Raw genomic sequence first — 12,112 nt, forward strand, 5'->3', positions numbered from 1 at the left:
TGAGTGCCTGTCTGTGCAGGTGCTGAGAAGCCCTAGGGCATACGTGTCAGCAGTTTTGCCCTTTGCTTGGGAAGCAAGGTGTGTGTGTGTGTAACCAGAGCACTTTATGACCAGCAGAATCAAGCCGCAAAGCCTGCTATTTATTTATTTATTTTAAAGTCCATGGAGTACTCTGTGACCTGTATATATAAGAAGGTCTTTCTCAAACAGGATAGAAATGAATTGGAGAAAACAATTGTTTACATGGTGGATATGTCTCCTTTGCCCACGTCCTGTTTGATAGTAATGAAGATTGCAACACCAAACGACCCCAGATATTCTGCTTGGAGTCACCATTTGTGATGATTGTTCATAGCTAATCAAAGGATGTTGTGAAATGTGAGTCACACAGCTGCCGGCTTCCTGGAAGTTCCAGAACCTGTATATAAAGAGGGAGCTTCCTGGTTGAGACACTGGAGCAGCAGAGAGGTAGGAGCTTTCCGATTCCTTAAGCTGAGACGGAAGACAGAGACCAGCATGCCCAGACTGCCTCTGCTGCTGCTGCTCCTCTGGGGCGCGGGGTGTCACGGCTTCCCAGCAGCGACTTCAGAAACACAAGAACAAGATGTGGAGACGGTGCAGGTAAATGCTGAATTTCACATGCCCAAGATACAAAAGCCTTATTTGTGTTTTTCCACAATATAACAGAAGAGTATCAGTGTGCAGTTCTGGTGGTGATTTAGTAACTAAGTCATGTCCAACTCTTTGTGACCCCATGGGCTGGAGCCTACCAGGCTCCTCTGTCCGTGGGCTTCCCCCAGCGAGCATACTGACATGCTTTGCCATTCTCTTCCCCAGGGGATATTCCTGACCCAGGAATCGAACCCATGTGTCCTGCATTGCAGGTGGATTCTTTACTGTCTGAGCTATGAGGGAAGCCCCCAGCAATAGTACAATAGAGTTTATTTAAGGATGGATTTCCTACAAAGAGAGATTTTTGTCAGAAAGGGTATTCTCCCCCAAAATGTATCTAGCTGTGCATATACTCTCATTTTTCCAGTTAAAAGTGATAGGCAACTAAAGGAATAATATACAAATATGTCTCTATAAAATTATAATTCTGACTTCACAGTAAATAGTGGCAGGAAGAGTTCTACTCCAAAATGAGTTTCCACCAACAAAAAGGATAATAAGGACCATGGAACCTAAATGCAACCTTTAAAAGTCATTCTTTGTTTCAGCTATGACAGTATAAACCATCACTATTTAGTAAAATTAGAGGATTTCCCATTCAGTGTTTTGATAATTTTATCTTTCATCAGAAATACCTGGAAAACTACTACAATCTGAACAGTAATGGGAAGAAAGTTGAAAGGCAGAGAAACGGTGGCCTCATAACTGAAAAGCTAAAGCAAATGCAAAAATTCTTTGGGCTGAGAGTGACTGGGAAACCAGATGCTGAAACTCTGAATGTGATGAAGCAGCCCAGATGTGGGGTGCCCGATGTGGCCCAGTTTGTTCTCACCCCAGGAAATCCTCGTTGGGAGAACACAAACCTGACTTACAGGTAATTAGATTGAGCACCAGAGTGAGAATGCTCTTTTCCTTCAGAGCTGTGAGAAATGAAATCTGACTTGTCTGTGTTTTATTTCACTTGAAGGATTGAAAATTACACCCCAGACCTGTCAAGAGCAGCTGTGGACCAAGCCATTGAGAAAGCCTTTCAGCTCTGGAGAAATGTCACACCCTTGACCTTCACCAAGGTCTCTGAGGGTCAAGCGGACATAATGATATCCTTTGTCAGGGGAGGTAAGCTCTTTTTGTAGCACGAAAGTATTCTTACCTTAACTTCCCCTTGCCTTTGAATCTCTTCAGCTTTGCAGATAGATTTCCTTGTTTTAAAAAGAGTGTTGATTTTATGGACTTAAGAAGGAGACTAGATCTCATTTGCTGCAAATCTGTTGGCCTCTTAGCAAAGTTAATGCTTACTCTCCTGGGTTAGACTAAATAAGAATCTAGAGAAACATCTGATGAATTCTGTTTCTTGTAGATCATCGTGACAATTCTCCTTTTGATGGACCTGGTGGAACCCTTGCTCATGCTTTTCAACCAGGTGCAGGTATCGGAGGAGACGCTCATTTTGATGATGATGAAAGGTGGACCACCGATTTCCAAAGTAAGTCAGCTTGTCTTGCCTCTCTCAACCCTCCCCCCTCCTCCCACCTTCTTGGTTCATTGTAATATTGGCTGATTTAACTGAAAGAGTGTGTTAATAGAAATATGTACTTTTCTGCTACCACTTAGAAAATTAACAATACATTTAGAAAATGTAAGACAATTACTTCTGTTAGTAAGACCATCTTACTGGTTACAAATGGGCTACTCTGAAATTTCTATTGAGAAAGTGTTGAATATCTTAATGTTTTCCTTGTGGGCATCTACACAGAATCTTTTTTCCTGGAAACACACCAAAGTGTAACAATGTTAGTAAGATATGTAGAAATTAAGGGAGAAGATACTATATATATATATATATTCTAAAATTTCCAGCATTAAGCATCTATCAATCTATAAATAGGAAAAAAAATTGTGTTAATAGAAGAATATTGCTTCTCAGTGAAATAATATATGCCATATGACCACTGACAAGATGGATTAATCTGTGCTAGAGCCTTTTTTTTTCCATTTATTTTTATTAGTTGGAGGCTAATTACTTTACAATATTGTAGTGGTTTTTGCCATACATTGACATGAATCAGCCATGGATTTACATGTGTTCCCCATCCTGATCCCCCCCCCCCCCCATCTCCCTCCCCATCCCATCCATCTGGGTTATCCCAGTGCACTAGCCCCGAGCACTTGTCTCATGCATCCAACCTGGACTGGTGATCTGGTTCACACTTGATAATATACATGTTTCAATGCTGTTCTCTCAGATCATCCCACCCTCGCCTTCTCCCATAGAGTCCAAAAGTCTGTTCTATACATCTGTGTCTCTTTTTCTGTCTTGCATGTAGGGTTATCGTTAGCATCTTTCTGAATTCCATATATATGCGTTAGTATACTGTATTGGTCTTTATCTTTCTGGTTTACTTCACTCTATAATGCACTAGAGCCTTGTTGGCTGAATTTGCTTTTTAATTGTAATCATAGAATTCAAGTTTTAACCAATCTCTTCACTGGCTTCCCAGATAGCTCAGTGGTAAAGAACCCGCCTGCCAAATACAGGAGACTCGGGTTCGATCTTTGGGTCACAGAGATCCCTGGAGAAGGAAATGGCAACCCACTCCAGTATTCTTGCCTGGGAAATCCCATGGACAGGGGAGCCTAGCAAGCTGCAGTCCATGGGGATGCAAAGAGTCAGACATGCCTGAGCATGTACTCTCTTCACTAGTAATGAATGCATCCTTCTCCCCTTTTAGGAAAAAATTTATATATTTCAAAAAGCTACTGATAAAATAAGAACATTAATCCTTTTATAGTTGTAGACTACTTCTTAATTAAATGTCTCAAAACTGAAAACATTTCAAATAATTGCAGATGGGTTTATTGTCCCTTTTAGATTATAACTTATATCGCGTGGCAGCTCATGAATTTGGCCATTCCCTTGGACTTTCTCATTCTACTGACATTGGGGCTCTGATGTACCCCAGTTACATCTTCAGTGGTGATGTTCAGCTTTCTCAGGATGACATTGATGGGATCCAGGCCATCTACGGTGGGTATAAAGAAAAATAGTATAGACAAGGGGTCCTTAAAACATCGTTTGTATCTTTTGTCTGTATCTTTTAAGAAACTTTCCTTGGTTATGTGGTTTTCCAAAGCCAGGCAGAACTAACTTCAGATCTCTTGTTCCTTTAGGACCTTCCCAAAATCCCATTCAACCAACTGGCCCACAAACCCCAGAAGTGTGTGATAGCAAACTAACTTTTGATGCTATAACTACAATTCGGGGAGAAATGATGTTCTTCAAAGACCGGTAAGACAACAGTTCTTCTTTGCGTTTTGTATTTGTAGTAATAATAGGACCCACTATTATGGGCTACTACTATGGGCCACTACTATGCTTCACACATTATTTATTACATTTGTTTATATACATGATTATAGTTATAATTAAGTGTAAACAATAGCTTGCTCTTGCACAACATAGTGAATTTTAACAACTTTTTCCCCAGCATGTATTCTGTCATTTGATTCTCAGAAAAATTACCACTGAAGCAGCAAATCAGTGAATATAATTCCATTTTACAGATCTGTAAAGTAAAGCAGAGAGAAGGAAAGAGATCCTCAGGGTAGTGAGTTCACCGGCAGCAGAGCAGTAATTGGTCTTCCGACCTCTGCTTCGGGCCTCTTCCCGTTTTTGTCCCTCTTTGGGATGGTTAGGTACATCAGTATTTTGTTAGGAGAAATCAGTCCTTTTCACAGCAGTATCATGCTGATGAGGGTTGTGTAGACCCCTTTTAAGTGTCATCTTGGTAAAGACACCCCTTCCAAAGTCTATGGTCATAACAGGTCTCTGTGCCCCAACCCCGGGAGGGGGCAAAGAACAGTAGGCGCCATTGCAGGGAGAACCCCCAGAAGCTCACGAGGTCCCGGCCGGGGGTGGGAATGGATGGTGACAGTGAGTTTCTGTGCTCAGAGGAGGGTCCCAGAGTTCCCGAGGCAGCCTGAGACCTCGAGAAGTCTAGGGTCTCCTTGCGTGTGAGGAGTAGGGCCGCTCTGTGTACAGTTCTGATTCCTAAAGGACCAGGAAAATAGTAATAGCCTTTTTCTGAACGGCACAGCCCAGCACGCATGGAAAGCAGGGGTGCTTTAAAAGGCTGGCTTCTCCTCGCTCTCCTCTTGGAGTGCTCTTCTACTGAGTCACAGTCATAGCTAACCCAGAAGGCAGGGAGTCAGCTCCTCCGGCTTCCCAGCCTGTGCTTTACTATCTCTGAATTTAAGAGATGAGGATGGATGCATGCAGGGGGCAGCTCAATGCTGGGAAGTGCTAGGAAAGATACGGCTTTCAAGAAAAGCTCTCAGTATAGCAGGACATCTCATCAAAGCAAGTACTTGAGGGATGACCCCAAAGAACAGGGCGGGGTCTAAGGTCCGCAAGACCCGAGAGGACTCTGAGGTCATTTGGATGTCACCAAGTCATGGAGACATGAAGGCTAGAAACAGTGACGGTGACAGACTTGCCCCAGTTCTCACAGTCAGGCAGAGGCCACTGGATCAAGAAGGCCAGAGTCTGCCCTGCGGCTTGGAATCAGGAGAACTTTTCTGTGGATCCACATGACGGTTTATGCTTCCTCTTTACCCCAGTCCCTGTGGACTGTAGAGTCAACTTTGTTGTTAACAAATAATAGGCAGAGTCACTCAAGTGACTTAGCACACATGGGCCTGCAGAACCTCCTTTGTGAACTGCCGGTCAAAGGAGCACATAGGGAGGGGCTAAGTAAAACTTAGCGTCTTATCAGGCATCTTATCAGTCGCATGGCCTTGGACACCTCCCTTTGCCGCCCCCCCCCCCACCTCAATTTCTAATCTGTGAGATGGAAGTAATCTCTCACAGGATTTCTGTGAGGTAAGGCATGAAGTAGGTAGAGTGTGTACGAAATGCAGAATGCTAGTGTTGTGTTCTAGCCAGTGCCATTGGAGAATTTTGCAAGCTTGCTGTTAAACAGCATTATTAAAAGTTTAATTATATCAATTTAAAATTATATCTAAACCAAAGGTACTAAAAATAATCATAACTCATCCGTTTGTGTGTGCGTGTGTATGTGTGTGCGTGTGTGTTAGTCACTCAGTCATGTCCAACTCTGTGACCCCTGTAGCCCTAGCCTGCCAGGCTCCTCTGTACATGGGATTCTCCAGGGAAGAATACTGGAGTGGGTGGCCATTCCCTTCTCCAGGGGACCTTTCCAGCCTAGGGATCAAACTCAGGTCTTCTCCATTGCAGATATATTCTTTACCATCTGAGCCACCAGGGAAGGCCCCATCCCTCTGTATCCCTTTGAAATTATTTTGCTATATTTTTCTATTTATTTATATTCCTGAGATGGCTTCTGCCTGTATGGGGGAAATACTATACAGTGAGGTACCATTTCAAATCTCTTGAAATCTGCAGTGGTTGGAGTATGTTCAGCAAGAAAGAAAGCAAAGGCTACAGACCAGAACTCCTCTCCACCTCCACTTTGGAGAGCCACATGATAAACACTAACCCACAAGCCACCAGTGCCAGCCATAGAAGGGCCTGGATGACACCAGAACTTGCTATGGATTTGATCAAAACCTTTTTTTTTTTTTTTCCTTCAAATTAGGTTCTACATGCGCACAAATCCCTTCTACCCAGAAGTGGAGCTCAATTTCATTTCTGTTTTCTGGCCACATCTCCCAAATGGACTTCATGCTGCTTATGAGGTTGCCGACAGGGACGAGGTCCGGTTTTTCAAAGGTAATACTTCCAATTTTTGCTGTTCTTTAGTCACTAAGTCACGTCTGACTCTTTTGCGACCCCGTGGGTTGTAGTCTGCCAGGCTCCTCTGTCCAATTAACTTTCAGTTTTTACCAATTGGGGCTTCCCTGGTGGCTCAGAGGGTAAAGCATTTGCCTGCAATGCAGGAGACCCAGGTTCGATCCCTGAGTGGGAAGATCCCCTGGAGAAGGGAATGGCAGCCCACTCCAGTACTCTGGCCTGGAGAATCCCAGAGACAGAGGAGCCTGGTGGGCTATACAGTCCATGAGGTCACAGAGGCGGACATGACTGAGGGACTTCACTTTCACTTTTTACCAATTAAGTTTTCTTCTGCTTTGGGCTCATGTGTGAGATTACTACCGACTTTCTTTCCATGGACTTTGACAAACGGAGCATTCATGCCATATCAGTGGGAGTCCATCTCCTTAGCCAAGAATCGCAGAGTGCATTTCTAAGGGAAAAAATTTGAGACACAGATTTTCTGGCCTGTTTGTGAATATGAACCTATGAAAGGATTTTCTGTGCAAACTATGTATTTTAAATCCTCTCCACCTCCCTGGGGTGTCCAGGAATAAAACTGAGAGGAACATTGGAGTCGCTTGGTTCCCTAGAGCCTGTTTTCCGCCAAGTTGCTTTCCTGAAAGGAGAAGCTGGCCCACGACAGCCAGATGGGGGCGCTGCAGCCTTGCCATCAGAGTATGCCTCGCAGACCAGCTGCGCTGACACTGTCCCCAGTCTGTGAGAATCACAGAACCTCACATAGCATAAGGCCCACAAAGTCCATCTATGTAGTCAGATCCTACTCCAGACCTTCTTGAATGTTACCAAGATTCCAAGGCAATTCATATGTACATTAAAGTGTGAAAAGTCCTTAATTACCATGAATTGCATGAGGCAAACTTTTTGATTCTATCAGAATAAACCCCAATCCAATGGTCAGCTCCTTACTTTGACAACACTATGCTAAATACCAGTTTTTCTGAAAATATATGTTTGGCAGAGTATAGACGAACATTAAGACACCTGACCCAGTAACACTCTCAAGGCAAAGAACTGAAAACAGTTCAGATGGGCAATAAACTTTGAAATGGGCTTTCTAGCTCTTTCATAAAGAAAATAAATAATAGGATTTTAGATATATAAAGTTTCAAACTGCTTTTTTCCCCGAGGGATAAATAAGAATACTTGTGCAATAAGAACAATGCTGGCTTCAAGATGTAAGACCAGTTTTATTTGACTTGTGATTACTAAGTATTGGAGAAGGAAAAGGCTACTCACTCCAGTATTCTGGCCTGGAGAATTCCATGGACTGTATAGTCCATGGGGTCACAAAGAGTCAGACACAACTGAACAACTTTCACTTCACTTACTGAGTATAAATGTGCAGAATCTGGACACAGCTTAAATTTAAGGATTTGGAACTGTCTTCTAGTTAGATGTAATGATTTCTACCCAAGGTCGCAAGTCATTACAGATTGTGAGTCATTACAACCCTCTGGACTTTAGGATACCTTAGGGTGAACTTCTGCAGCCTGTGGGCAACCTGCAGAAGTGAAGATTTCTATCCCTGTGGTGGCATGATGAACTCTTTAGTCGTTTGAACCTCTGGCTTTGGAAAGAGGCCGCCAGCTCCATAAACCAGTCATTCCCAAAGCTCGCTACAGATCAGAATCATCTAGGAAAAAAAACTTAAATATACTAATTTAATTGGCCTGGGGTAGGCTATCAGCATCCGTATTCAGAAAAAACACAAAAATCTCCCTCAATGATTCTGATGTGCAGCGGGGACACTGCCCTCGCACGTGAGAGTGAGCATTTAGCTGGAGATCTGCCTCCTGCCTACTGGTGCCCTTGGCAAGGGTTTTCATCCCGGTTTCTTGATTGGCAGGTAACAAGTACTGGGCTGTTAAGGGGCAGGATGTGCTCTACGGATACCCCAGGGACATCTACAGATCCTTTGGCTTTCCGAGAACGGTGAAGAGCATCGATGCTGCTGTTTCTGAGGAAGATACTGGGAAAACATACTTCTTTGTTGCCAACAAATGCTGGAGGTAAAGACTGGGTGCAGAAAATGGGAGGATACCTGTCCTTTCTACATAGAAGTTACTAGATTGAATCATTAAGACATGAGTCTCACATTGCCTTGGCTGGCTGCCTTTGCTGTGAATGGCAGTAGCTTGTCTAGTTGCAAAGTCTATTGACCAATAATGATCATATCTGTCCTAGAAATTCAGGAAGGACGTGGGCCTGAATTGAGAAAGATAATGTGAAGAGAAGGGCATTCACCTTCACAGAACTGCTGCAGACACCAGGAACATACCTTTGACTGCATTTGACATTAATGGCACCTATTGGAGAAATTAGAATTAGATGTCATAGTTCAGAGGGACCTTATAAATTTTCTAGTCCACCCAGCATCCTGCTCACCTCATCTCACTTCCTATTTTATACATAATCTGTGAAAGAGATTTTATTATGTTTTTGCTGATGAATTCCTCATAACGGTTTTGAGAAGGCTACATCTTTAACAAGTAGTTCTGACATTCCAATTATTTTTTGACCAGGTATGATGAATATAAACAATCCATGGATGCAGGCTACCCCAAAATGATAGCAGAAGAATTTCCTGGCATTGGAGACAAAGTTGATGCTGTTTTCCAGAAAGGTGGTAAGTGAGTTTACAATACTCCTCTATATTTGGCCACCTCATGCGAAGAGTTGACTCATTGGAAAAGACCCTGATGCTGGGAGGGATTGGGGGCAGGAGGAGAAGGGGATGACAGAGGATGAGATGGCTGGATGGCATCACCGACTCAATGGGCATGAGTTTGAGTAAGCTCCGGGAGTTGATGATGGACAGGGAGGCCTGGCGTGCTGCGATTCATGGAGTCACAAAGAGTTGGACACAACTGAGTGACTGAACTGAACTGAACTGATTTTGTTGCCACAGAATAGCATCAGTATTGCTATTTGGAACAGAAAATACAAAAAATATTTATTCTGACAAATGACTTGGATTTTTTCAGGTTAAACCTAGAAATCATTTGTATAACATAATGTCTCCTTTGTTTTACTTCTAGGATTTTTCTATTTCTTCCGTGGAACAAGGCAATACAAATTTGATCCCAAAACTAAGAGAATTTTGACTCTCCTAAAAGCTAATAGCTGGTTCAACTGCAGAAAAAATTGACCAGTGTTTACAAGGTTAAACAGAAAAATATGTTTTACAAGTCTAGGGAAGGTGTTTCTTGAAGAGCCATGAGATGTGTTAGTCGCTCAGTCGTGTCCGATTCTTTGTGACCCCATGGACTGTAGCTTACCAGGCTCCTTTGTCCATGGGATTCTCCAGGCAAGAATACTGGAGTGGGTTGCCATTTCCTTCTCCATGAAGAGCCATATATTTAAATGAAATAAAGTTATTAAGTATAATCTTATTTTTAAGTATACTCTTATTTATACCTCATTCAGCATTTCTTTTTAGATTTAGAATGTAATTTTTATATACTACTGTAATTTAGTTTCACAAATGAGGCCTAAGTAAGGTCAGGTTTATAGCTTATGGATTCACATGGGCCAGTTTTGCAATGAGAGAAACTCTTCCGCAAAATATAAGACTCTGACATTGATACTGGAAAACACTCTCAGTGATGTCTTCTCTCAAGAGAGAAAGAGACGAGATATGAGCCTTCGCCAGAAGAAAAACAATTCAAGAACGTATGAGCAATCATTACTACCACCATCCTGATATGCAGGGGACAACTTTGTTATAAAGTGTTTTACATTTGAAATAAAGCCATCCTTGCCTCTACTGTTTCTTAAACTTTCCATTATATTTGTTATGCTATTATTTCTGATTTTAAAGTCACACAGAGATTTTCAAATTTGAAATAAGAATTAGAGAACTATGCAATACATTCATGTGTGAAATGAGAATAGATGCAAAGTTCAGATATTCTCCATTCTCATGGAATTTACATCATACAGAAGCGGGGAGAATCTATTTTCCACGCCCTTATAAGGATTCCAAAACTGGCTTTAGGTAAGCTCAGTGACAGCATGCAGCACTTTCTAAGGGCCTGTCCTCGTCTCTCCTTCTGAGTACATGGAAGAGTTGTATTTTCCACAGTTCAGTTCCCTGCAGATGTGGACGGGAGGGGTGGCAAGTGGCATCTGGATAGTCTTGGCCAGCGGACTGTGCCCAGAAGTGACCACTGTCACTTCCGGATGGAAACCCTGGATGCTGGTGCAAACTTCTCTAGTACTGTGGGGATTGCAGAAACACGTGCATGCTCAGTCGCTCAGTTGTGTCCAACTCTTAGAGACCCCATGGACTTCTCTGTCCATGGGATTCTCCTGTCCATGGGACCCACCAGGCTCCTCTGTCCATGGGATTCTCCAGGCAAGAATACTGGAGCGGGTTGCCATTCCCTCCTCTAGGGGATCTTCCTGACCCAGGGGTCGAACCCATGTCTCCTGCATCCCGTGCATTGCCGGAGGATTCTTTACTGCCGAGCCCCTGGATAAGCCCCCTATAGAACACAGTTTGAGAGAATTTCCACAAGGTGGAAGAAGCCTGAATTCCTGGGCCAAGCTCTGAACAGTCACCCAAAACCTCAGTAGATTTTGCCTAAGAAATAAACGTTCATTGTGCTAAGCTACCAAGATTTTAGATTTTGTTAAAGCTGCACAACCTAGTTCTCCCAGATGAACACTGTCTCGTTCCTCATGCCTGAGTTGGGAGGATGTTAATGGAGATAGGAGTCCTGGAGGTAGCCTCTGAGCCCTGTGGGCTTCAGGCACGCCTCGGAGGGTGCTCATGTTTGCATGCTTACTCCTTCAGCCGTGTCCCACCCTTGGCAACCCTGTGGACTGTAACCCACCAGACTCCTCTGTCCAGGGGGTTTTCCAGACAAGAATTCTGGAGTGGGTTGTCATTTTCTCCTTTAGGGGATCTTCCCAACACAAGGATTGAACCCATGCCTCCTGCATCTCCGCATTGCAGGTGGATTCTTTAGTGCTGAGACACAGAGGATTTCCAGAATGTTTACAGACTTCCAAGTACGCAGAGAGTCTTGGGAATATTTTGAGGTATTCATGATTCTGAGGCAGGCAGCTAAGTCAACAAATTGGACAGCAGTATAACCTTCCCTTTGGCCAAGTCCCTCTCATATTAAAATATACCATAGACCTGGGAGCAGGAGCGCGTCGCGGGGCAGGAGGGTGAGGGAAATGGAGAGAACCTCACAGTCTCAGGGTTTATGGTCATTGGGTTCCTTTCTGGCTTGTCTCTTGCCAGTCATTCTGAATTGGCATCCTTCCTGGGGGCACACACATCGCTCAGCCGAGATGGACTCCAGTGAGGAGGATCCTGGGAAGTTGGTAGGACCTCTGGACTGGAGTCTCCCATCCCTTTTTGACCTCTCCAGAATCCTTGTTGCTGGTAGCTTGTCGTCCAGAGGACTCAAGACATGGTGGTTACTAATAGACTTCCCACAGTACTTCTTCATCCCATGTGGACTCCTTCAAGGGCGGTGAGCATCACAGATTCCCTTGAACTTCATCTGGGTCATAAAATAGATGGAGAAAAGACCTATCGATCCTATCAACCAATGACTCCACCCACATGCCCCCTCCCTGGAACCCTCACACCCTGGGGAGGAGGGAAAACTA

At 43.6% G+C, this 12,112-nt stretch overlaps 1 protein-coding gene across 1 annotated transcript; it reads left to right on the top strand.

The window, feature by feature from the left end:
* Positions 1-516: 516 nt before the first annotated feature.
* LOC122697076 (interstitial collagenase-like) lies at positions 517-10,272 on the top strand. Its single transcript, XM_043907880.1, has 10 exons — positions 517-621; positions 1,302-1,546; positions 1,640-1,788; positions 2,030-2,155; positions 3,542-3,697; positions 3,841-3,958; positions 6,288-6,421; positions 8,331-8,493; positions 9,007-9,110; positions 9,523-10,272. The coding sequence occupies exons 1-10, from the start codon at positions 517-519 to the stop codon at positions 9,630-9,632; spliced, it is 1,410 nt and encodes a 469-aa protein (XP_043763815.1). The 3' UTR covers positions 9,633-10,272.
* The last annotated feature ends 1,840 nt before the right edge of the window (positions 10,273-12,112 follow it).

This window comes from Cervus elaphus, chromosome 1 (genome assembly GCF_910594005.1).
Source record: "Cervus elaphus chromosome 1, mCerEla1.1, whole genome shotgun sequence".
NCBI lineage: Eukaryota > Metazoa > Chordata > Mammalia > Artiodactyla > Cervidae > Cervus > Cervus elaphus.